Source organism: Triticum urartu, chromosome 1A, assembly GCF_056163025.1.
Source record: "Triticum urartu cultivar PI428250 chromosome 1A, HENAU_Tu73, whole genome shotgun sequence".
Classification (NCBI taxonomy): Eukaryota; Viridiplantae; Streptophyta; class Magnoliopsida; order Poales; family Poaceae; genus Triticum; species Triticum urartu.
In genome coordinates, this window is record NC_141873.1 from 549651140 (window position 1) to 549678572 (window position 27433).

At 46.0% G+C, this 27433-nt stretch overlaps 1 protein-coding gene across 2 annotated transcripts in view; it reads right to left on the reverse strand.

Moving 5' to 3' along the window:
* The window catches only part of LOC125538634 (uncharacterized), a 31557-nt gene extending 6016 nt beyond the window's left edge, over positions 1–25541 (reverse strand). Inside the window, exons 1-5 of one of the 2 annotated variants that reach the window (XM_087530915.1) lie at positions 25213–25541; positions 24242–24778; positions 23058–23735; positions 22288–22425; positions 15749–16067 (exon numbers count right to left, since the gene is read on the reverse strand). In XM_087530915.1, coding sequence (XP_087387041.1) covers positions 15860–16067; positions 22288–22425; positions 23058–23735; positions 24242–24778; positions 25213–25280 — 1629 coding nt within the window. In that variant the 5' untranslated portion in view covers positions 25281–25541 and the 3' untranslated portion in view covers positions 15749–15859. Of the gene's footprint in view, positions 1–15748; positions 16068–22287; positions 22426–23057; positions 23736–24241; positions 24779–25212 lie in introns of those variants that run through there. The other variant, XM_048701897.2, reaches the window with a different exon arrangement.
* Positions 25542–27433: the final 1892 nt, after the last annotated feature.

The following is a 27433-nucleotide window of genomic DNA, read 5'->3' on the forward strand; positions in this document are numbered from 1 at the left end:
CTTCAAAGATTCCTCCAAAACATAGGATTTTCAGACAGCTTCCCTCAAAACTCGATATGGGTATTTTTCTGCAATATATGTCTATTTCCTCAAAATAACTTGTTGTTACATGGCACACAACATAGGATTTAATACATGAACCAACCAACTTAGCTTGGAAAGAAAGTTGATTGCCCAACTAAATCTCCTTTACATGCTAAAAAATTACCTAATCTACCAACTATTAGATTTCTTAGTTTATAGGTTAGCAAGACAATCTTTACAACCCAAATCAAACACCTTAGATTTCTATCATAAATAAATACGACTTCTTTTAAATTGGTGCGTCACTGTGGTATACTATGCATTGTAGACCCCAACAGCAAGTCTTCCAACACAATATATTCCATGCATGTGAACCTCTCTGAAAGTGCGTTATATCGACTAGAGGGGGGGTGAATAGGCGATTTTTATGGAAGTCTTCAAAACGTGAGAGTTATGAAGACAAACAGTGAAGATTATGCCTATTACTATGCAGCGGAAGTTAGATTACACTAGGGCAGCCATGGTCATGTATTCAATAGAGTGAAAGCGCAATGACAAACAACTTCAGTGTAATAAGGATCAGGTAGGAAGAAGTTATGAAGCCGAACAGATCATACATTCATGTTGTGAAGACAAAAGATAAAGCAAGCATGCAATGGCTTCACAATGAATAACTGTAAATGAAGGGAAGTGAAGATGAAACCAGTGACACGTTGAAGACAATGATTTGTTGGACCAGTTCCAGTTGCTGTGACAACTGTACGTCTGGTTGGAGCGGCTAGGTATTTAAACCGAAGGACACACAGTCCCGGACACCCAGTCAAGGACACTTAGTCCAAGACACCCAGTCCTCACCGTTTTCTCCTTGAGCTAAGGTCACACAGACCTCGCCCAATCACTCTGGTAAGTCTTCAAGGTAGACTCCCAAACCTTCACAGACTTCGTTCACTGGCAATCCACAATTTCTCTTGGATGCTCAGAACGCGACGCCTAATCGTCTGGAGGATGCACAGTCCTCAAGTGTAATAAGTCTTCAAATCACACAGACACGAAGACTTAAGTGATGCCCAATTTACTCTGGCTCTGGGTGGTTAGGGCTTTTCTCCTCACTGGGAATTTTTCTTTCAAAGGCTTCGAGGTGGGTTGCTCTCAAACGACAAAAGCCGTGCACTGAAATCTGAGCAGCCAACCATTTAAGGTTGTGGGGGGTGGACTATTTATAGCCACTTGGCAACCCGACCTGATCTGTCCGAAATGACCCTGGGTCACTAAGGAACTGACACGTGTACCAACGGTCGGATTTCGAACTCACACGGCAACTTTACTTGGGCTACAAGTAAAGCTGACTTGTCTGACTCTGGACAAGATTTTCTCTCATAGGCTTCGCTCGAAGACATAGGATTTGAATTTGGCATCACTTCAGTCATTCTGACTGGTTCTCTTCGACCCCACTTAACAGTACGGTGGTTCCTATGACACAACATGAATGAAATAAAACTACGAAGGATCTAGGTCTTCGAGTTCCAAAAGCTTCATAGGGAGTCTTCTCATGTCATCGTCTTCAATATGAATATCTTCATAAACCAGCATTGTCTTCAATGTCTTCGTACATTTTTAGGGGTCATCTCTGGTAGTGAAACCGAATCAATGAGGGACTTCTACCTGTGTTTTCCTGCAATTCTCACAAACACATTAGTCCCTCAACTAGGTTTGTCGTCAATACTCCAAAACCAACTAGGGGTGGCACTAGATGCACTTACAATCTCCCCCTTTTTGGTGATTGATGACAAACTAGTTGAAGTTTTCAACGGGGAACATAATTTGTGAAATAGTAAAGGAATTTGTCTTCATAAGTTGGAAGGGCTCCCCCTGAAGATGTGCATATAAGTAATTCGCCTTTTGAATGCAAATGCACATGGCAGGTTGTACTTGTGGAGATCCACTTCAACTTATGATGACAATCCACTATGCATGTGAAAATATATGAAGATAATGTCATGCATAATGGAAAATGGACGTCTGCAGTAAGAGATAAGTGCGGAATTTATCATCGCACATGCGGAATTTATCTTCGCATAACGGCGTGACAAGCAGGTAGCAGACGGCCATCAAGGCTAAGTGTTACAACTCAAGAAGCAAATGTAGCAAAAACGGGAGTTGTAAGCACGAAGCAAAATGTAGCAAAATAGAGTGGCACCCGCCCAAAGTGACCCGCTTGAAGACTATAACCATCATATGCTTCTCCCCCTTTTGTCAGTGATGACCAAAAAGGTTTGAAGACATAGAGGTTTCTACACGTTCCCAGGCGCAGCAGGGTCGGTGGAGTTGTTTGGCGGTGGTGCAGACGAGCTTGGTGCAGATTCGACGCGCGTTGAAGCAGGTGGAGATGATGTCGCGTCGTCTTCTTCTTCAATAATACGGGCAGACACGGTGGCAGCAGAAGAAGAGAACTCTGACTCTTCAAGTGATGGTGTGCTGCGCATCACCGCTCTTCTTGGAGGCGTGGAGTCAAATTTGAAGTGCTCTGTGAAGCCATCCTCATGCAGTTCAGCTTCAGGGCACATCATGGTGAGGCCCTTCCAAGTGCGGCGACAGGTCTCGTGTGTGACAAATGCATTCTTGGTTGCCATATTTCTGAGGCGATTGACGTCTTGCATGATGCTTCTCATCTGCCTCTTGAGCCAGTCGTGATGCCTATCTTGCTTTTGGTGAAGAGCCACAAGAAGCTCTCTGTCATTGAGTGCACGAGTGCGCTTCTTGGGTCTCTTTGCAGCTGTGCTGTTGGTGGCTTCAGTTGAGGCAGGGGCACGTGTGGTGCCAGCCATTGGATACACGCGAGAGAGAGCTTCAACACCTTCAATATTTTGAGTGAAGCTCTGGTGTTCTGCATTCTGAAGACTTAGTGGTTGCTTGGCCGGCTCTGGATATATTGCTTCAGCAGATGTGTCCATATCAGGCAAAACTATCCTATGATTGCGGGCTGAGGGTTGATAGGAGATTGCAGAGTGAAGCTTGATTAGCCTCATAACCCAAGGAGCATAAAACTTTAAGCCAAACAGTTCTGAAGCAGACGCAGCAAATTGACGGATGAAGAGATCCTGTGCATTGAAGCATTTGCCATGAAGAATGCAGAAGATGAGAGTCTTCATTGCACCATCAATCGTTGCATATCGAGAGTGTCCCTTGACTGGCCAAAGAGTCCGCCTTATGATGTGATATATTGTTCTGGGCAGGTACTCTAAGTCTTCAACGAAGAACCTAGTTGGATAGGGTGCATTTGGAGGAAATGGCTTCATCATTGAGAGCATCTGACTCATATCTGGCTCAGGATGCTGAAATATGCTCTCAATGGCTTCAGCATGGAGTTGGCATCCTTCTTCAAAGAATTCGCCAGGAGTGGGAAGGCCGGTAAGCTCAATTAGGTCGAAAGCATTGGCTTCATGATGGATATTGCCTGTCATCCACTCCAGGATCCATGTCTTCGGATCTCTGTTATAGCCTTTGATATGCAAAGTGGCATAGAACTGGAGCAGAAGCTCTTCGTTCCAGTGCTCTTCGTCAGTGATAAATGGCAGCAAACCCACTTGCTTGAAGCAATCCAATGCTTCTTCTAGACCAGGCAGACCTTCAACAGCTTCAACCTCAAGGTGCTTGTGAGGAAAGATGCGGCCTTGGTTGTAGAGGATGCATGAATAATAGCTGCGCTGTTGATGGCTCCAGAACCTATCTGATACAATCCGTTCCCTTGAATAAGGGTTCTTGGAGCGGTCGAAAAACGTGTTATCTGCCCTGAAGCCATTGATGTTGAAGGAACCAGGAGCTGATGCAGGACCTGGGAACCTTGGTAGTCGTGGGATCGGCTTCTGGACCTGGGGCCTGTGCGCAATATGATAGTGGAATTGTGGTCCGGCAGCAGACTCAGGCACAGAATGTTCAGGAGCAATAGCTTCGGTGTCTTCTGAAGCTGTTCTTGGGGAGGGCTCCACATTTGCTTCGGCGTTGTTTGTGGCAGCCTCAACATTTTCAGCTTCAGGCATGTTCTCCTTGAGAACTGCTTCTTGTTGGTGCGGGGGAGTTGGAGCTTGTGGTATTTCTGCTTGCTCTTCGGCTGATGCAGCCGGAATGTCTTCAACAGCCTGAGCCCTTGGCCCTCTGCGAAGCCTATGGAGGGTAGGCGCCGGTGGAGTTGCAGTGGGTTGGGGCTCATCTTCCTCCTGTGGGCGATCTGCCCACGACGCATCTTGTGTGATTGGTGTCAATGGACTACCAATACTGATCTGTTCGCTTGTCTCAAGCTGAGGAAGGGCTGCATCACCTTGCACATTGTCTTGGGGACCAATGTCTTTAGCAGCATTAGGGTTGGCTGCTGGAATGTCTTCAGCGTGCGGAGCCTCTATGTAACCAGGATCATGCACTGTCATCTGACGATCTGCGTCAGGATAGCGGACGCAGAGTGGTTCAACTATTAGGGGCTCTGTGGGAGCAGCCCGAGATTTCTTGGTCTTGCGCTTCTTGATAATGGGTTCAGAAGGAGAGGCTTCAGAATGTTTTCTCTTTTTAGCCTTAGCCTCTGCAGTCCGTGTCTTCTTGTGCTGTGAGGCGGTTGATCAACTCTTTGGCTTCGAGCCAGTCGTTGCAGCGGGGAAGACAATCGGAGCATCAGGTTCTGACCTTGGCGCTTCAGGTTCGGTCACAGCCACCTTCTTTTTCTTCTTCGCGGCCATCCTGGGGTCAATGCCGGGACGCCCAAGTGCCTTGCGCTTTTCTGCCTCATTGTAGGCCTGCACGCAACGTTCAGCCAAAGTCTTCATGCGTTCTCGTGAGCCTTGAACTTCGGCACGCGTCTTCAGGAAGTTTTCTTTCAGCTCGTGCAACATGATCTTGAAGTTTTTCACTTCTTGCACACTGAGCTTGGCCACGTGCTTCTTGAACTGAGCCTTTTCATGATCAATTTTCTGCTTCAGTTCTACAATTCACTGGGCTATTGCAAGTTCTGAAGCGATTGCACCTTGAAAGGCAACGCTGAGGCCTATGGGTAGCTGCAGATCATTGAAGCTTATGTCTGGTGTGTCAAACCATTCATCGATGAAGTTGTGGATGATGGCGACATCAAACAGAGGCAGATTGTTGAAGATTTCAGCCTCCTCCTTGCTCTTGATGAGCTGCTCAAGAGCATCATCTCCAAGATCTTCATCGCTTGAGAGATCAATGGCTTCGCAGCGCAGAATGTCAACAGCTGTGAGCTCTTTGCCTGTGTGTGGCTGAGGCTTCTTGGCTTTTTGGGGCTTGGACACTCATGATAAGCCTTCTGACTGCACACTGGCTTCAGGAGGTGCAATTGCTAAAGGCTTCACTCTTGCGATCTTGGGAGAAGCGGCTGGCTTTGAAGCTTTTGGAGCTTTTGGCTTCTTCTGCTTTGGCTTCGGAGCAGCAGGGGCGTCATCTGACTCAGTATCTGCTGGAGGGTCATTCACAGCAGTCCCTTGGACTAGGATGCGAGTGATGAGGCCTGCAAGATTGGCATACGGCCCGATGATATTGGGATTGGCGTTGCGTGTGCCATCTGCCCTTGGTGAGGCGGGACCAGGGTTGAAGTCAAGCCCAAATTTCTTCTTGTTTATCTTCGCTGACTGTTGTGCAAACTGAAAGTTGCGCTTGAAGAGATTATCATCGCGGCACCAGAGAAGTGATGACGGATGCGCCTCAGCTGGCTGTGGTCCTCTCACCATGCATGGATAGAATCCTTGAGCAATGGCTTCGTCTTTGGACTTGGGTACGAGATTTTTGTATAATACATCTCCCCACGGTCTCTTGATGGCGCACTTCTCTGCATATTTCTGAGTGACGAAGCGGTAGTAGAACCATTGCTCTGCCCAATATCTTCGAATCCATTGGATTCGTGTCTTGCGCTGACCATAGCTTTCTTCAGGATCAGTTTTGTACATCTCTGCCAATTCATCAGGCAGATCTTTGGACGTTTCACCACGTCGCTGTCTGCCTCCCTTCCTTGCTACTGTTTCTGAAGTCATGAATAACTTGGAAGGCTTCAAGATGTTCAAAGGCTTCAAAGGATTCCTTTTGCAAGAACTGGCTTCAGGCGAGTTGATGTGATGCTGCAAGTACTCTGCAAATGAATGCAGACTATGAGAACCGAAGGATTCTCCCACGGACATGTACCTGTGACAGCATTAAGGTGCGAGGGAAGGGGAAGAGGTCATATGCATTCTCAGAAGATTTTGAAGATAAATCGGTTTAGAAGACATTGACCTTATTATGCGAAGACATTCACTTATAGATAAGAAGTTGGTTCCAGATTTGTACGAACCCATAGATCAGTACAAGTGAGGAATCTAACTACTTTATGAAGCACAAGTGAATATACTAGGCATGTTATGAGATGCAGCGAGAGATTTAACTGGCGTGAAGAGAAACTTCTTATGGCAGAAAGTGACTGAACTGTAGGATCAAAAGAAGCTGTAAAAAGAGGTTTTATTTACCACACTTGGAACTGCTAGACGAAGTGAGAGTTGAGGCCGAGCAGTTCGATCCTCCATGCCCTAACTTGGCGACGGAAGACACCTACGGCGATGGCGGAGAAAGTGATGTCCGCTGTCGGCGTGAAAACGGCGTCGGAGAGGTTGCGGCAGTGAAGCGCTTCGTCGCCGGCGTCGTCGAGTGCTAGCGGTGGCGCTAGGGTTCGTGCGAGGGTGGAAGAAGGAGATAATGACCACAGTGAATCGTGTATTTATAGGGATAGAGGCGGCACTGCGCTATTATGCAGGTACCCCTGGCGGTTCGCATTTGAGGCACGCGTGGCCAGTTAGAGGAAGATTGGGATTTGTTCCATGTCCCACGCACGCCTAAATTGTCGGACGGTCGTTCCTTCTTCTCCGGATCTTATGTGGAGGAATGAGCATTAAAAACGGACTTTTATGGTTGTCTTAATGTCTTCGGCTGACAAGGACACAGTGAAGACATTCGACAGTTTCAACAGAATGCATATGACTTGGAGAGATAGAGTTTGAGATAGAAAGCATAGAGAGGTTAGGGTCCGATCACATTCACTTAGTTCAAAAAGATTCAACCAAGAAGACATAGCTATAAGTGAATGCTGTAGAGGACAGAACATCAGTACATATATATCCATATAATCAACACAGTGAAGATAATCATGAAAACATACAGAGAATGAAGCCAAACCAATTGTGAAGACATTGAGAGGTAACGCCATGAGAGAAACACTTCAAAATGGAACATTTGGTGGTGGCGTTACCCACCGTATAGGAAGTATTAGACCCAGACACGGCGCACAATTATCGTGGCGCTCCGAAGTCAAATTCCATATTAATGTATTCACACTTAGAATGTATGTCTTCATTGATTGAAGATATACGCTACTTCGTGTGTTGCACATCTAAGTCATCAATATGCATAAGTGTTAGGATGTGTGCCTGATCACAGGACATTTGAGGATTCCAAGATATTTAGCTCACACCGTAACTTGCAAAATCTCTTCTCATCCAAGGGCTTTGTGAAGATATCTGCCAATTGCTCTTCAGTGTTGACGTGTATGATATCAATGTCTTCCTTCACAACATGATCTCTGAGAAAGTGATGACGAATTTCAATGTGCTTTGTCTTCGAGTGCTGAACTGGGTTGTTGGCAATCTTGATGGCACTTTCGTTGTCGCAGTAAAGTGGCACTTGCTTCAGATGAATGCCATAATCCTTGAGTGTTTGCTTCATCCACAGAAGCTGAGCGCAGCAAGATCCAGCAGCAATGTATTCAGATTCAGCAGTGGAGAGTGATACACAGTTCTGCTTCTTTGAAGACCAACATACAAGTGATCGTCCCAGAAAATGACATGTGCCTGATGTAGATTTGCGATCAACTTTGTCACCAGCATAATCAGCATCCGAAAATCCAACCAGATCAAACTCTGAGCCCTTTGGATACCATAATCCTAGAGTTGGGGTGTGAGCCAAACATCGAAGAATTCGCTTCACAGCTAAGTGATGCGACTCCTTTGGTGTCGCTTGAAATCGAGCACACATGCAAACACTAAGCATGATATCTGGCCTAGATGCACATAAATAAAGCAAAGACCCAATCATGGAGCGGTATACCTTTTGATCAAACTCTTTACCATTGTCGTCGGGACCCAGATGATGCTTGGCTGGCATTGGTGTTGTGAAGCCTTTGCAGTCTTGCATACCGAACTTCTTCAGGCACTCTTTAAGATATTTCTCTTGAGATATGAAGATGCCGTTGCGTTGTTGCCGTATTTGAAGACCGAGAAAGAACTTCAGCTCCCCCATCATGGACATCTGATATTGCTCTTGCATCATGTATCCAAACTCTTCACTATACTTCTGATTGGTGCAGCCGAAGATAATGTCATCCACATATATTTGGCACACAAACAGTTCACCATCATATGTCTTCGTGAAAAGAGTGGGATCCAGGGAACCAGGTATGAAGCCTTTGCTTTTCAGAAAGTACTTGAGTGTATCATACCAGGCCCTAGGGGCTTGTTTGAGGCCATACAGTGCCTTGTTGAGCTTGTATACCATATCAGGATGTTTTGGATTTTCAAAGTCAGGTGGTTGTGCAACATACACTTCTTCTTCAATCTTGCCATTGAGAAAGGCACTTTTCACATCCATCTGATAGAGAAGTATGTTATGATGATTTGCATAGGCCAGTAGTATGCGTATGGCTTCAAGCCTAGCCACAGGAGCAAATGTTTCATCGAAGTCAATCCCCTCCACTTGAGTATATCCTTGAGCAACTAGACGAGCTTTGTTTCTGACAACTTGACCATGCTCATCTTGCTTGTTGCGGTATATCCATTTGGTGCCTATTATGTTGTGCTTCCGTGGATCAGGGCGCTTAACCAGTTCCCATACATTATTCAGCTCAAACTGTTGAAGCTCTTCTTGCATAGCTTGAATCCATTCAGGTTCCATGAAGGCTTCTTCAACTTTCTTGGGTTCTGATATTGAGACGAATGCGAAATGCCCACAGAAGTTTGTTAGCTGAGTTGCCCTTGAACGAGTGAGTGGACCAGGTGCATTGATGCTGTCCAGTATTTTGTCAATTTGTACTTCATTTGCAACACGAGGGTGTGTGGTGCGAAGACTTTGCTCTTGCTGATCTATGTGATCATTTGAAGGTACATCTTCAGTCTGAGCATTGTCTACATGTGGATCAGGGGCTGAGATGATAAGTTCTTCTTCAGGTTGAGCTTCAGAAGGTACAATTTCTCCAGTTCCCATAAGCTTGATTGATTCATTTGATGGAACTTCATCTAGCACATTTGGCAATTGCTCTCTTTGTGATCCATTGGTTTCATCAAATCGCACATCCACTGTTTCAACCACTTTGTAGTGGAAGAGATTGAAGACTCTGTAGGAGTGCGAATCCTTTCCATATCCAAGCATGAAGCCTTCATGTGCCTTTGGAGCAAACTTTGAGGTGTGGTGTGGGTCCTTGATCCAGCATTTTGCGCCAAATACTCTGAAATAACTGACATTTGGCTTCTTGCCAGTTAGGAGTTCATAGGATGTCTTGTTCAGGAGCTTGTGAAGATAAACACGATTGATTGTATGGCATGCAGTATTAATGGCTTCAGTCCAGAATTTTCTTGGAGTCTTGTATTCATCTAGCATTGTTCTGGCCATCTCAATGAGTGTTCTGTTCTTGCGTTCGACGACGCCATTCTGCTGTGGCGTGTATGGAGCTGAGAATTCATGTGTGATGCCCAAGGTGTCCAGATATGTATGAAGGCCAGTATTCTTGAATTCGGTGCCATTGTCACTTCTGATGTGTTTTATCTTGGCGCCAAAATTGTTCATAGCTCGATTTGCGAAGCGTCTGAAGACATCCTGCACTTCAGTCTTGTAAAGGATTATGTGTACCCAAGTATATCTAGAGTAATCATCAACAATTACGAAGCCATAGAGGCATGCAGAAGTAGTAAAAGTTGAGTAGTGAGTGGGACCGAAAAGATCCATGTGAAGCAGTTCGAAGGGTTGTGTAGTAGTCATGATTGTCTTCGAAGGATGTTTTGCCCTTGTCATCTTCCCTGCTTCACAAGCACCGCATAAGTGATCTTTCTTAAACTTGACGCCCTCGATGCCTATGACGTGCTTTTTCTTCGCAAGGGTGTGGAGGTTCCTCATGCCAGCATGCCCAAGCCTTCGATGCCAAAGCCAGCATTCTGAAGCTTTTGCAAGAAGACATACTGCAAGTTGTGGTCCTGCTGAGAAATCTACCACATACAAATCACCTTTCCTATACCCTTCAAACACTAGAGATTTGTCAGATTCCATTAGCACCAGGCAGCGATATTTGCCAAACATTACAATCATATTCAAATCGCAAAGCATTGAGACAGACATTAAGTTGAAGCCAAGGGATTCAACAAGCATGACTTTATCCATGTGTTGATCCTTTGAGATTGCAACTCTACCTAGACCCAATACCTTACTTTTACCAGTGTCAGCGAATGTAATGTGGCTCTTGTTGGATGGACGTAAAGTTGAGTCCATAAGAAGGCTTCTTCTTCCAGTCATGTGATTTGTACACCCACTGTCAATAATCCATTCTGAAGACTTTGAAGTCGCTGGTATCGTACCCTACAGTGCATTTAGGGGGATAGGCTTCATGAAGAGTGTTGTGAAGCATAAACATTTGACGAACCAGTGGGTTATGAAAACTTAGATCCAGATTAGGACTAATGGGGAGAGTAGCATGCGATTCAGGAACGAAGTACATAATGATGCCATTTGGGCATTTTATCTTGCGCCCCACAAGATTTTTATGGTCCCCAGCAATAGCATCAGAAGATTTTGTTTTTGTGCTGGAGACCTTTCCCTGCAAAGGAGAGTTAAGCTTTCTTAACCACCCACATCTTCAAGGGTGGCTTAGAAGCTATAAGTCTAAGTGCAGCATCTGAGAATTTTGGCTTTGAAACCTTAGCAAACAGTCTAGCAGGTGGACAATAATACTCATAGGAATAAGCAGAATAATTTTTGGTCATATGAACATGACGGTTCGATGAACCACTCTCATATTCATATGCCTGAGTATGGTTCCCCTGCAAAACATTTTTGTTAGTGCGACTCAGGTGAGTCCCCTGTTTGTATGAAGCATTTGGACCATATGAAGCCTTTGGTCTGAGGTTTGTCTTCTTCAAGTGAGGTGTCATGAAGACATTCACAGGAAGATTTTCCAGACATGTTTTCGGAACCTAGATCTTCTTCATAGGCGGTCCATTCCTACAGTTAGTACCAATGTACCTGGCAAACACTTTATCATTCTGATTCTTAAACAGTTTATAGTTTGCATCAAAGGATTCATCAATGATAATTGGGTTAGCACAAGTGAAGCCAGACAGATTGGATGGATCTGCTGAGGATTCCTTTGCAGCAACCCATGTGGTTTTGGGGTACTGCTCAGGTTTCCAGTAAGACCCATCTGCATTAATTTTCCTCACGAACCCAACACCCTCTTTCCTAGGGTTTCGGTTCAGAATCTGCTTCTTAAGGACATCACATAATGTCTGATGCCCTTTCAGACTTTTGTACATCCCTGTTTCAAGCAATGTCTTCAACCTAGCATTCTCATCAGCAATAGCAGTGGTATCCGCAGCAGAGGGGTTAGTTACCACGTCAACAGTTGAAGATATTGAAACGGTAGTAGCAGTGGAACATTCAGCAACAGAAGCAGCATTATCACGCTCAATGCATTTAAGACATGGTGGTTCAAATCCTTCCTGAGCGGGACTGATCTGTTCAGCGCGAAGTGACTCGTTTTCCTTTTGAAGATCTTCATGAGCCACCCTCAATTTCTCAAGTTCTTGCTTCCTTTGAAGATAATCATAGGAAAGCTTTTCATGAGTTGTTGAGAGAGTATCATAACGATCTTCAAGTTCCTGATACTTAACGTGAAGGTTTTTTATGTCTTCAATTAAGGATTCAGATCGAGTCATTTCAGCACCCAACAGATCATCGCTTCTGTCTAACAATTTTTGAATATGTTCCATAGCTTTTTGTTGTTCAGTTGCAATTTTAGCAAGTGTTTTGTAGCTAGGTTTTGAATCACATTCAGAGTCATCGTCACTTGATGTTTCATAGCGAGTAGTGCGTGTGTTTACCTTGGCACCACGTGCCATGAAGCAGTAGGTAGGAGTGGAGTCATTCTTGTCATTTGCGTCGGTGTCGGTGATGCAGTCATTGTCTTCAGTATTGAAGATGGACTTGGCGACGTATGCTGTAGCCAGACTCGCAATGCCAGAATCAGACTCCTCCTCAGACTCCACCTCTGCCTCCTCAGATGCGGACTCCTCCTCTGAATCCATCTCCTTTCCAACAAACGCACGTGCCTTGCCAGATGAGCTCTTCTTGTGTGATGAAGACTTTGATGAAGTTTTGGAAGAAGACTTTGAGTATTTCTTCTTCTTCTTGTCGTCAGAATCATATTCCTTGCTCTTCTTCTTCCTTCTGTTCTCATTTTCCCACTGTGGACACTCAGAGATGAAGTGTCCAGTTTTCTTGCACTTGTGACATGTTTTCTTCTTGTAGTCATGAGCAGAAGCTTCATCATTCCTTGAGCTTGATCGTGAGGATTTCCTGAAGCCTTTCTTCTTAGTGAATTTTTGGAACTTCTTCACTAGCATTGCAAGTTCTCTTCCAATGTCTTCAGGATCATCAGAACTGCAGTCAGATTCTTCTTCAGATGAGGAGACAGCTTTTGCCTTCAAGGCACGAGTTCGCCCATAGTTTGGACCGTAGATATCTCTTTTCTCAGAAAGCTGAAACTCATGTGTGTTGAGCCTCTCAAGTATGTCAGACGGATCGAGTGTCTTGAAATCAGGACGTTCTTGAATCATCAGGGCCAGGATGTCAAACGAACTATCAAGTGATCTCAGCAGCGTCTTGACGATTTCATGTTTGGTGATCTCAGTGGCGCCGAGGGCTTGAAGCTCATTTGTGATGTCAGTGAGCCGATCAAAGGTGTGCTGGACATTCTCATTGTCATTTCGTTTGAAGCGGTTGAAGAGATTGCGAAGGACACTGATTCTTTGATCTCTCTGGGTTGATATGCCTTCATTAACTTTGGAGAGCCAATCCCAGACCAGTTTGGATGTCTTCAAGGCACTCACACGGCCATACTGTCCTTTGGTCAGATGACCACAGATGATATTCTTGGCAGTAGAGTCCAGTTGAACGAACTTCTTGACATCAGCAGCAGTGACACCTTCTCCAGCTTTGGGAACGCCGTTTTCGACGACATACCATAGGTCGACGTCAATGGCTTCAAGATGCATGCGCATCTTATTCTTCCAGTAGGGATATTCAGTTCCATCGAAGACGGGACAAGCAGCGGAGACTTTGATTATCCCTGCAGTCGACATAGCTAAAACTCCAGGTGGTTAAACCGAATCACACAGAACAAGGGAGCACCAAGCTCTGATACCAATTGAAAGTGCGTTATATCGACTAGAGGGGGGGTGAATAGGCGATTTTTATGAAAGTCTTCAAAACGTGAGAGTTATGAAGACAAACAGTGAAGATTATGCCTATTACTATGCAGCGGAAGTTAGATTACACTAGGGCAGCCATGGTCATGTATTCAATAGAGTGAAAGCGCAATGACAAACAGCTTCAGTGTAATAAGGATCAGGTAGGAAGAAGTTATGAAGCCGAACAGATCATACATTCATGTTGTGAAGACAAAAGATAAAGCAAGCATGCAATGGCTTCACAATGAATAACTGTAAATGAAGGGAAGTGAAGATGAAACCAGTGACACGTTGAAGACAATGATTTGTTGGACCAATTCCAGTTGCTGTGACAACTGTACGTCAGGTTGGAGCGGCTAGGTATTTAAACCGAAGGACACACAGTCCTGGACACCCAGTCAAGGACACTTAGTCCAAGACACCCAGTCCTCACCGTTTTCTCCTTGAGCTAAGGTCACACAGACCTCGCCCAATCACTCTGGTAAGTCTTCAAGGTAGACTCCCAAACCTTCACAGACTTCGTTCACTGGCAATCCACAATTTCTCTTGGATGCTCAGAACGCGACGCCTAATCGTCTGGAGGATGCACAGTCCTCAAGTGTAATAAGTCTTCAAATCACACAGACACGAAGACTTAAGTGATGCCCAATTTACTCTGGCTCTGGGTGGTTAGGGCTTTTCTCCTCACTGGGAATTTTTCTTTCAAAGGCTTCGAGGTGGGTTGCTCTCAAACGACAAAAGCCGTGCACTGAAATCTGAGCAGCCAACCATTTAAGGTTGTGGGGGGTGGACTATTTATAGCCACTTGGCAACCCGACCTGATCTGTCCGAAATGACCCTGGGTCACTAAGGAACTGACACGTGTACCAACGGTCGGATTTCGAACTCACACGGCAACTTTACTTGGGCTACAAGTAAAGCTGACTTGTCTGACTCTGGACAAGATTTTCTCTCATAGGCTTCACTCGAAGACATAGGATTTGAATTTGGCATCACTTCAGTCATTCTGACTGGTTCTCTTCGACCCCACTTAACAGTACGGTGGTTCCTATGACACAACATGAATGAAATAAAACTACGAAGGATCTAGGTCTTCGAGTTCCAAAAGCTTCATAGGGAGTCTTCTCATGTCATCGTCTTCAATATGAATATCTTCATAAACCAGCATTGTCTTCAATGTCTTCGTACATTTTTAGGGGTCATCTCTGGTAGTGAAACCGAATCAATGAGGGACTTCTACCTGTGTTTTCCTGCAATTCTCACAAACACATTAGTCCCTCAACTAGGTTTGTCGTCAATACTCCAAAACCAACTAGGGGTGGCACTAGATGCACTTACACTCTCAGCCAAATCTCTCCTTGATTGGAACGAATAAAAATAGCAAGTTCATGCACCTTTCTCTTTATACCGCGGCCCTTAAATAATCCGGCCATATCTTCTTCAAAGTAGGAAGCCAATCTCTTTGTTTTTGTCATACACCTTTCACTTTCTACCATTTCCCGTAAATAATTCGACCATCTCTTCTTCAAAGTAGGAAACTAATCTCTATTTTGTCATCTCCAACTCTTAAATTATAACTAAGTTGTTGTTTCCTTTTACTCATATGATTGATATGGTGGCTTTGAAATGATAAAATAGAAGCATGGACTTCTCTTCTCCTCAGCCCGCCCACATGCATCCATACCTGGGTTCTTCTTGCTCCCAATTGAAGTTATTTTTGTCCAGTCCTGGACAAATACATTATTACCCATGTCCAACCCATACAAAGTAGATGCATGGCTACGACTTATGCACAATGTGTACATTGGCGCTTTATAATCACAGACTGGAATAACGCTAAGAATATCATAAACATGTATGATCGTATCATCCTCTAGACCTTGAGACGAAACTGGCCTTGGTTTTGAGTAAGTCCCTTCAGAGATATTTAACTTGTAGATTGATCAGAGACCATAGAATTTCAATAGCTTTGACCTTCTTCTTTTCTGCTTCTTTGTGATCTTTTATCTTCTCAAGGTGTTCTTTCCTCCAAGCAATAAAAGGCTCATCCTTCACGTGCACGAAGCCATATTTCTGACCCTCATTAATGTGATATGTGTTGGTGCGACTATTATATTTAGCACGGTGCTCCTTGTACCATGTATCTCCCAACAACAAGTGACATGAAACCATCTATATAGGGAACATGTGGCACATGACTTCTCAAAAGGATTTTTTCAACAAAAGTGATACCTTTGTTCAACAAGTATGGTGGAGACCGTCGGCCTCTGTATCATTGTGATGCACAAAACCATTTATATTAATTGTCAAGCAGAGTACTGAACAAATGCATCTTGGGCCGAAACATTATAGGTTGTGAAAAAAACACCTAGGACTAAATCAACTTCTTGCACAACAACGCCTTCAAGAAGGGATAAACGTCCTCGCTTGTCGTCGCCACATCCTATCAAAGATGGACCAGACATGATTTGCATCATGGTTGCCGAGACCAGCACCACAACAAGTAGACAACACCTTCAACAAGGTAACAACACAAGTTCGTCACTGGTAAGCATGATTAATAAAGGCTAGTACAAAATAATTCACCATAGATATGAAGGAGTGTTTCAATTAGCATCTTCATCATGTATGAGGCGATATTAACATCCATTAGTACTCCATGTGAATAAGGTTAATCCGCGTAAAGTCAGCGATGCATTCATCACCATTCTTCTTTGGAAGGATCGCAATGTTGGCCGAATTAAGCCGCTTAATGTGCTCAATAATGAGTCTGGAAAATTTATTGATCATAGCCATGATGCCATGCTTAATTGTAGCACAACAAGCCTTGGAAAAAGCCCCGACAAAGCGATCTGGAGATGGAGACTTATCCTCAGGCATTTGTGCAATGACGTCAATCATTTCCTTCTCTGTGAAAGGGTCTCCGATGCCAGAGAGGTCGTAGAGAAATATAGAATTTCCCAATTAAAGTCTCTTTGACACCCCTATGCTTTATGCGACATGGTGGAGAAATGGTCTTGCACCACCCTTGCTTTATCATTGTCGAAAGTAAGCTAGCCGGCTCCCTGCCGAATCTTGTCGATGAAGTTATTGTGCCTTCAAGCATTGATGCAGAGGTAAATTTTTTGTATTTGCATCACCCTCCTTAAGGTTTTAAATGATCTTTCCAGACTCGTTAGATCGACGACCCTCCACGTTATCCTTTATCTCAAATCACTCTCCTCTAGTGAAATCGGTAGGGAATCTATGTCTGTATAGAATCTAAGGATGACCTCAAGCGCCATGTACAACTGAATCTTGAGGTAGAGAAAACATCATTGCTCCATCACCGAAGATGGATGTTGGTGCAATTTAATTTGTCAAAGAGCACCCTAGACGGCTCCTTGTGTGGCGAGGGCTTCCCCCAAGCCTCCACAACAAAATTCCAAAAACCAGAAGCTTGACCCAAAAGTTCTCGAACTTGAATGCACGCAGCTACTTCAGACCATGTCACTAGCAAGAAACAAGGGACGATGATCAGATAGGGCGGATGAGGAGGCAGCGAGCACATGATTTTCAAAATGAAGATCCCAATAGTTGTTGCGGAAATAGCTATCCGGCTTGGATAGGGTCGGATCCCGCCGCTCATTACACCAAGTGAACTTCCTATTCTGCAGGTGGATCTCTTTAAGCTCGCATGGATCAAGAGTACCGCATAAGCGAGTGACGAGCATAATATTAGTGTGCCTCCTGTTTTTGCATCAGGCTCTATAAATTTGGTTAAATTCACTTGTTACTAACCACATGACACCAAGACAAAGTTTGTGGACGAGGAGCTCCGCAAAAGAACCATCTTTCCGAAGATAGGTCATGGGTCCATAGGTCGTAGTCAGCTTGATCTCTATCATAGCTGATAGATGGAACACCTCGCTGGTGATGCCAGAAGCATCGAGCATGTCGTTGTTCTAGAAAAACAAAATACCACCCCAAGTACCAAGGGCCGGTGTGACTGGAAAGTTCCTCAGCCTGACGTCGCCAAAATAAATGATAGTAGCAGCATAAGTCGTTCCCAACTTGGGTTCTTGAATGTGCACGAGTTTATGAGAGGAGGTCACAATCATCTCAAGGAAAATTGATATTCTATCATGATAGTTTAGCCCCATGAGATTACAACTAATGATGCTAAGGGTGTTTCTAACATTGGTAAGAAAGGGTAATCAAGCATAGCACACAAAGGAACACTTGCACTTTAAGAAACAATGGACTACAAACAAGTTCGGACCATCTCTAACCACAACATTATGCTACAAAGAGGAACAACAAGGTTCAGGAGAATGCCCTCCCCTAAAGACAGACAACAAAAGGCTTGCTAGAATCTGGGACTAAAAGAACTCAAGCAACAACTTGTACACAAAGTTAGACCACAATCATGGTTTTGATCGATTCCTGCATTTACTAGTCGAGGCTCTCCTCTCCCCGTTGCAGGATCAGAACATCCTCCATCGTGGTAGCCAGGTCGCAGTCCTGCCTAAAGAGCCCATGCATGGAGCGCGCTGACGGTGACCAACGAAAGCTTCCCTTGGAACAGTCTATCAAACTTGGAGATAGAAGCTGAGTAACATCCTCGCCCTCGACGATAATCTCCATATGCCAGTACGGGATCTTCTTGGCAATCACGCCACTAGGGTGGACCTGATCTTGGACTGGAGGCAAGCGTTGTTGCAAAGAAGTGACACAACGTCGGGCTGCAAAGTCGATGCCTCGGCCTATAGCAATGAGGAGTGAGAAGTAGCGGAGGCTAGTGTCGGATGACGAACAACGTGGCCGATGGGGTCTCAACATTGTGGGGTCTAGGGGCTGGGTTCCCATGCTCGTGCATGAGATCCGACATGGACTCAACCATCAGTGGTGATGCAGAGGCCACTAGTGGCGGCGGTGTTCCCAGGAGCGGAGTAGGTGTAGTAGGGTCATCCATATGTGTGAGTGGTAAGCGCATAATAGCTTCCCACATTGTGGCGTACCATGCGCCACATAAGAGCTTGTGGCATCAGAGAAGCAGGCCCACCATTGGTGAAGCATTGAGAGTGTCGTGCAGTAGCTGAGTGAAACCAGCCCCCACCATGGCCTAGGATGCACCCTTTGACCATAGGGCGTGGGAGGCAGGGCCGAGACAGTCTTGCCCACTAAGTCGTGCAGGCACGCGAGGGAGGGCTGTCGACGGTTGTCCTAGAAGCCGACGCATGGCCATCACGGGATGAGCAGATGTGCTAGACAAGCACCGCGCCATGACGCTACACTACAGCTTCCCGCAACCAGTGAGGTCCGCCAGTCACAGCACCACATAGTGCACTGCAGCTCCGCCGCACTGCCAAGGAAGACAGTCCCAACACAATGAACGTTGCACTGGAGTAACCACACCCCCTCACCTGCGAGGTCCACCGGTCATAGCACCATTTGTTGCATTCCAGCTCCATCGTGCCGCCGATGAGACGGCTACAACACCATGAACATTGTATTGCAACTCCTCCCCGCCGGTCGCAGCGCCGCGTGTTGCACAGCAACTCTGCCGTCCCCGACAAGATCTGCAAGGGCGCGACACCGTGCGCGCTGCACGGAAGCATCCCTATAGGCCGGCGAGATCCGTTCACCTGCAACGCCGGAGCGCTGTACCAACGTGCTCGGCAACATCGACCACAACAGCGGCCTACTGCGCCAATGATGCTCGGCAACATAGACCACAATGACGGAAGACACAGATGCTGCAAGACGACGCAGGTGCAGCGGGTCGACGGCTGCTGGGTTGCCGCACGCCGACTGCGGCTGCTCCGGCGAGATCCATGGTGAAAGGTTGGAGAGGGATGCGGAGAAGAAGTGGAAAAATGAGGATCTCGCTCGTGTGTGGAAGAATGAGTGCATCTGAACGCCATCATGATCCTGACTTTGACTTCTCGGGAGCTGTTTCCATTGTGGAGGCCGCCGTCGCTGGAAGAAACTGGCGGTCTGGCTTTTCTTAACCAGGGGCTCAAGGCACACATCAATATTTGGAAGGAGAGGCTGATCATGGATGCAAGCATCGGTGTGGCATAGTAGAATGGGCTCCTGGAGTTCTGCATGGATGGTGAGTCACATGGAGTAGAGATGGAAAAGGTGTCCGGTGGTGAGGACTGAGAAGGAGACTTGTTTTGCCAAGCTTCTACCATGCGGACACACGACAGAGAGCGGCGGCAGTTGTGGTCACGATGTGGCTGAGCTTGCGAGACAGATGCCAAGGACGAGGGCGGTGGCTAAGCTTGAGCCATCCTTTGATGAGATTTCTGCTCGTTTACCAATTTTTGTCTACTCTTACTGATTGCTCGTCGTGCTGCTACCTGATAGAACTGCTCATTACGAGTTTAGGTTTGTTGTGCTCCTGTGTAAATCGTAATGTAGTACTGCTGTCCAGGAATGTTACTGCTTGTTACTGAACAGTTTCAGTCTGGGTCAGATTTTTAATCTATGTGGCATCTTGAGCTGTAATTTGCAGGAATGTTACTAATTACTTCCTCCGTTCCTAAATATTTGTCTTTTTAGAGATTGCAAATGAACTACCACATACGGATGTATATAGACATATTTTAGAGTGTAGATTCACTCATTTTGCTTCGTATCTAGTCACTTTTTGAAATCTTTAGAAAGTCAAGTATTTAGGAACGGAGGGAGTACTACCGAATTTTTTCAGTTTGGGTCAAACAATTAATAAATGGTTCTCATTTTTTTGAGTCAGTACATCTCATTTTTTTGGGTCAAATTTGGAAGAATGAACACATGCAGATTGTCTTCTTTGAACTTTTCAAGGTATGTAGCCTTTTTAAATGCAAAATTAAGACTTGTTTGAGAAAAATATGGATCAAATTGTATTCTGCTATTGGTAAATTAATTAGTACATTGGCATGTCATGTTTGTTGTAAAAAAATGGAGGAGGTGATGATTTTCTACCCAGGAATCTGGAGTGGATCCGGGACGAGCCCAGCGGGGTGATGGATGGATATATTTCTTGAGTTTTCATTTGTTGCCGGACATACTATTATGATCCTTAATGTGACATTGGTACTGCTAGCATGTTGTAAATGGGAAGGCTACAGAAGGTGTATAAATGAGAAAAAAAAACTGAGACATAAATGAGTAAATAAATGAACCACAGGTCCTAAATATGGAGCACCAACAAAGTGACCCCCTATGCCGACAGCCTTAGAGGGTGCTTGGATACATTTTAGTTTCATGACTAAAAGTAGTGGGACTAAAACTTGTTAGCCTCATCCATGCTTGGATCCAAATACTAAAGAGACTAAAATCAAGTTAATGAGCATTTATTATCCTACAAACTCTCCAATCCAGAACTCGCATGTGTTAAAGGAGAGAAGTTAAATGAGGAGAGAGAGGACTAATCCACATTTTAGTAGGGGTAGTCTCAAGACTAGTTTAAGCCCCTCTTTAGTCAGAGGTGCTTGGAACTTTAGCCTCTTAAAAAAACTATTTTTAGTCAGACTAAAATAAGTCCTTGGATCCAAGCACCCTCTTAACTAGATCGGACCGAGCTTGAATGAACCCATAATAACACAAAGAAAACAAAGGAGACCAGAGCTTCACCGGAGGCAGATCAAAGGCGGAGTATTTTGTGCTGCCCGTGGGAGAGAGGAATCTATTTTTCACCGCTTTTGGGGCAGTCCACACTCGAAACAGTTCTGGAAAGTGCTCCGACAGGAGAAGGCTGCGCCTGTAGTCACACCGCCGGAGTTAAATGGTTCCCGCACCGCCGTTTCACAGTGGCTGCAGGAGTGGTCCGCCGGTGCTAGTGACGCTGAACGTGAGACAATGGTGCAGGGCCTCTACGGGCTGTGGCTTGCTCGGAATGAGGCACGCGATCGCGATGGGAAGAGAATTGCGGACGCGAAAGCTGTGGCGGAGCGGGTTCATGATCATATGAGGCAGTGGACGACTGAGGTTCACCAAAGAACAGCCAGGACCATGGAGAGATGGAAGCCACCCGATGCTGGCTGGATCATGGTGAACGCGGACGGGGCAACCTCAAAACTGCAGGTTTACGGTGGAGGAGGAGTGGTGCATATAGAGGAGGAGCGTGCTCGTTCCTCCCAAGCACTTCCGACCCGGAGATGCTTGAGGTTTTGGCAAGCAGGTAAGCAGTCAAACTGGCAATGCAGCAAAACGTAGAGAGGATCCATCTTGAGCTGGACAGCAAGGGAGTGGTGGCGATGATCAATGATAAGGGCAAGAACCTGTCGGCTGTAGGTCCGTTGGTGGAGGAGATCAAGCAGCTACTACGTACAGACTCGGCAAGAGTTTAAGGTGAGCTGGGTGCGTAGATCGGCTAATGAAGTGGCGCATAGGTTAGCAAAGGAAAGGGTTAGCATTCGTATGAATAAAGAATGGCTTGAGGTGCCACCGGGCTGTATTCTGCAGGCTGTAGCAGATGAGATTTCAGACTTTGTTTGATTTCCTTTGATTGAATAAATGCTTTACCCCTCAAAACAAAACAAAAAAAAATAGACCAGAGCGGACGTGAACCCATAATAATAGAAAAAAAAACTAGGCCGGACCTAACCCGATCCATGGACCAGCGGCTCAAACCCGACCGAGACGACACAACACAAACAAATGAAGAATAGACGCGACGCTGTCGTCCATGACCCATGGGTGCTGCCTGCGTCTACAGAGAATGTCGAGTACAGTATGCGCTTATTGGGCGGGGAGTGCGTACCTGTGGAGCGAGAGGGTGGCAGCATGAGGAGAGATGGTCGAGAGGATGGGACCAAGGGCGCTCGGCGGCGGCATCACCTTCTTCTCCTTCAACGTTGGCTGTTGCTCGCCAATGGTGTTGTGAAGCTCCTCCGCGGAGCTGCTCATCATTGTCATCATGTTAGCAACAAATAGTACTATGACGCAACAAGTACCACACGACCAGCTAGAAAATGTTTCTCTTCATTCAATCCATCAATTACTACGCGTTGGTTGTGTTGAAAGGGTAGACTGCCCAGCCAGTAAATATATAAGATGGTTACAAGGATCATATTTGTGTGTGTGTATCTATCTTTCCTTAGTAGAGTAGTAATTTAGCAATGATGTCACCGGTTCATCCGTCCAGCACCGCGTACACACAAACAATGGTAACTATTAATGGCATTGGTGTGAATGGGTCACTAATGCTTTTTTTCGTTGCGAGATACCTCTATGATGGGTTGATGCTTTAATGTGATGGATTAAGTGCTACTAGCATGAAAACAAAACATGCTCAATGTGCTGGATGAGTCCAAAAAATTGTAACTGAGTGACTCTCTCTCTCTTTCTCTCTCTCTCTCTCTCACGCGGGCTCCATTTTAATGTGCTTGATGAGTCCAAAAAAGTATAACAAAGTGATGTTGTAAAGAAAGATACAACTGCATGCGACACAAACGAGTAGGGAACTGCCACAAACATGCCAATAGTGATGATGGGTATGGACAACATAGCGAGGCGGAGGGATTTGCGTACCTGCGGAGAGAAAGGGTGAGAGCGCGAGGAGGGAGCGACATGTTGGTGATGAGGTTGGGCTCGCGAGCGCCTGACGACACCATCGGCTTCACCGCCTGCGTCTGCGCCTTGGCGGGGGTCAACTCCGGTTTAGGCGCGGGAGTGGGTCCAGGCGCCGCGCGGCGGCTACGCGGGCGCTTCCTTTGGTCCCACCGAAGCGGCACATGGGCATTCGGTGAGGCGATGTTGTTGCCGCCACCGCCACTGAAGTTGGATCCCGGGGAGGTGTGCATGGCGTTGTTCAAGAGATGGTGGCTCATGGGCGCAATTGGTGAGTACGCCGGTTGAGGCGGGTGCGGAGCATGACCCCACAATATGTGCTGCTCAAGTGAGGTGCGGGCAATGTCGCTGGCGCCGCCACAACCAACGTTGGGTCCCTGATATGTGTGCATGTTGATATTGTAGGGATGGTGGCTCGCGACGGCAGCGGATGAGGATGTCATGCGCCCACGTATCATGTGGTGCTCCAGCGAGGTGCGGGGAAAGTACGGCACGAGGCATGAGGTGTCAGCGAGTACGAGCGGGGTGCGCTCGACCTTGCTCTGTGTGGGGCCCGCCATCGGTGCCACTGGCCTAAGGATCACGCTGCCACTGCCGTCATCAGCGAGAGGGAGGGAATCCGAGTTGATTCCCGGGTACCTGCACAGAAAACAAAATCAAACAAACGTTCGAGAGACGATGTTAGCGAGCTATTGGATCACAACAGAACCAAGTGAAACATTTGGATACAGCATGAAATGAACATAAAAAAAACCTACTTCCCCTCTTTGTGGGTTACTAGCAACCGAACAATATATTTGTAAGTATCTAGCATGCATGCCCCCAGTAGATAGCAGTGAAGATCATATATGTATGTGTACATGTATCTATCTTTTTTTTGCGGGTTAGTGTACATGTATCTGGCTATCCTGAGTAGACACAAACAAGGACAACGAAAACTATTAATGTTATTGTTTAATGTGATGCATGGATGATTAATGTGATGGATGCCAGTGCTAGCATGGAAACAAAACATGGTGTTGGATGAGTCTAGAAAAGTGCAATAGAGTGATGCTGTAAAGAAAGATAGAACTGCATGCAACACGAACCAGATAGAACGGCGACAAAACAGATAGTATAGCCAACGGGAGGGGCGTGCGTCGTACCCGTGGAGCCAGAGGGTGCCGGCGCGAGGAGGAGGCGATGGGGATGCTCTGAGGTTGGGACCGCGGGCGCGCGGCGGCGCCATCGCCGCTCGCGCCTGCGCCTTCGCCGCCTTGCGGCTCCTGTACTTGAGGGATTTCCAACGGCGCACCTCGGCGCGCGTCAGCTCGGGTTCGGGCACCGGCGCCTGGCGACGGCTGCGCGAGCGCTTCCCGTGGCCCCACCACTGGAGCGGCAAGGGATAGTCCGACAAGGCGATGCCGCTGCCACCGCCACTACCGAGGTTGGGTCCCTGGGAGTGGGACGTGTCCATGGCGACGTTGTAGCGAAGGTGGCTCAGGAGGGCAGCGGATGAGGACGCCGGACGATTCTCCAGCGAGGTGCGGGGGAAGTAGGGCGCGAGGCGTGAGATGTCGACGACGACGTCCGGGGCGCGCTCCTCCTTGCTCGGTTTGGGGGCCGGCGCCGGCGCCGCTGGGTTCTTGCTTGCGCCGCTGCTGCCGCCATCAGCGAGGGAATCCGGGTTGATTCTCTGGGACCTGCACACGAAACAAAATCAAATGAACTATCCAATATTTGGATGCAGCACGAAACGAACAGCAAAAAAAACTTGTTCCCCGAGCAAGAAAACGCGAGGCCAGGATTTGGAAACCAAAATCAGTATACAAGGAAAAGAAACTTGTTTACAAACTGCAAAACTGAAGTGCGAACCCCGAGCATCCGAAGATCTGTTCGATGAAAATCCGCACAAAAGAGCACACAGAACTGTCTGCAGCGACAACATAGAAACAATCGGGCGAGAGAATGAATCTTCCGCCAAGATCCTTCGCCTCCGCAGAGACAGACCAACGATCAGAAGTCCTAGAACAGAACAAAACCCACAACACGGCAGGAAGGAAAGAACAACCCAGAACGCCGCACCGGAAGAACTCCATGAGCAAAATTGCGGCGGCAAGAAGGGGATTTTGATTACCTCGTCATGCTATTCACGTCCGTTTGGGCGGGGCTGGGCGAAGACGCGACTGAGGAGGACCCTCGCATCGGAGCAGCGTTTCAGCCTCCTCCTTGTTTCCTTGGCTGCCGTTTCACTCCGATCACCACACACACACTCTTTCTCTCCCACTCTCCGCCTTGTCCTCGTGCTCCCTAGTCTCTGCAGATATGTGATTAATGGAATGCTGCTAGCTAGGGCCTCGGCTAATGCGCACCAACACAATGCTTCTCCTGAGGCGTGAGCGTGACGATCCCCGGGCTCACGTGACCCATCAACAGTTCAACACTTGACGTCGCACTGGGTGGATAAGCGCCGTTGGTTTTAGACTAATTAATGCATGCTTATCTATCTATATACCTGCAAAAAACAAATGCTCATCTATCTATACATGTGCTTCCAGCCAAAAAGGCAAACATGTAATAGCATCTCTAATGTTGGTAGCCATTAAGATTGATTTTTATGCTAAAAGTACCATCGTTCTTACTACATCTAAAATGGATATATATGCCTTCCACTTCTGTATAGGTTCGAATATAGGTATCGGTATCATGCCTATAAATTAGAAAATTGATTTTCTTTTTGTGACATAAAATGGCAGGTGTTACGATTTACTTCCTCCGTCCCATAATATAAGAGCATTTTTTTACACTACGCTAGTGTAAATGCTCTTATACTATGGGACGAAGAGAGTAATATACTCTTGTCACTCTTTTCATATAGAAGTAAAAATGCCTTCCACTTCACTAAATGATACTCTTATTGAAGTGCATATATTCGGAAACTAGCATATATTTGGGGCATTTCGCGTGCTCCAATAAAAAGTTTCTTTTTTTTCTACTGAAGTGCATGAAAGCTTCGCTTTCTAAGCTACCAAAGGATCACCCTTTCTGTTATGAATATGTCATACAATTATTGTATGATACTACAAGTAAGGATTAATTTAATGACTTAGTAGAGAATATGGCAAAAGCACAACAACCTCTTAACTGAACAGATCCATCCAAATGCCTACCAAAATGTTCATTTGTAAGCAAAGGCAAAACAATACAAGAAAACTAGCCAGCTTTAGGAGATACAAACAATGGCACCTCTAGTTTTTCCAGAAAATAGTTTCCCACTTTGCTAACAGGATTTGGTTGCTCTGGAAAATACCGAATAAACAAGCGTGTGGAATAGCTAGTATCAAACAATTAAGTAATCCAGACAATTTAACCTACAATGTATTACCGCTTTTTCCATGAGTACTTAATGGGTCATTATTCTTTAGGGCTACAAACATAACTTCCTAACACGGTCTGGTACGGTAGAACAATTTTATCTCTTGCAAAGTGGAAAGGCTAGCCTAGAAATTATGTCCAATTTTTCTTGTTAAATTCTTACTTGGATGGCCCAAGTTTCGATGTACAAATTAAAAAGAACTGATATATTAGATTATGCGACTCTGATTCAACGAAACAATTTCCAACTCCTCCATGAGTGACTCCTCGGGTGTCTAGGGATTTCCTGCCTCCCGCCGGCGCCAATCTGCTTTGTCTCTTGTGGCATTAAGGCCATGGAGGCGTGTTGGATCTCGGCCTTTGACGGCAGTATGACTCCTGCTCCATTTTTAGGTACTTTTAAGTTTGTATTGCATTTGTGTCCATCTCGGGAAGGCGAGGCCGTGGTGGCTCCCTATAGATGAACAACATGGTTTAGGATTTGATGCAAATGCAACTCGTCATGTTCCCGGGTGATAGCCATGGTTCACGATTTAACTTGAATTGGGGCTCGAGATTTAAGTAATTTAGGATACGCCTTTTTTCTTCTACTAAGACCGCTATGTCTCATGTCTGCATTAGCATTAGCAGTAGCAAAGCCATCACCCATCATGCCCTCCATGAGTAAGTAAACGCTTCTGCCACAAAGAAACCTTTAAGCGATGTGTTCCCCATCAAACTTCACCAGTTGCATGTTCAGATTTTCCACAGAGACCAATGCCTCAACGCCATAGTCGCCATGATAACGGAGCTCTCTCGCTATTGAGGAGATGGAGTTCCAGAGAAGGGTATGTCGAGATCATCGGATCGCAAGATTCGACTTGAACTTAGCCAATCTCAACATCGCAAATGGTCAGTAATAATCAGCGAAATAGGCTGGCAGAACCGGTCGAAAACCCTGGTCAGGAGAACTAGACAAAAAGCTTATGGTTAAATTAGGTTAG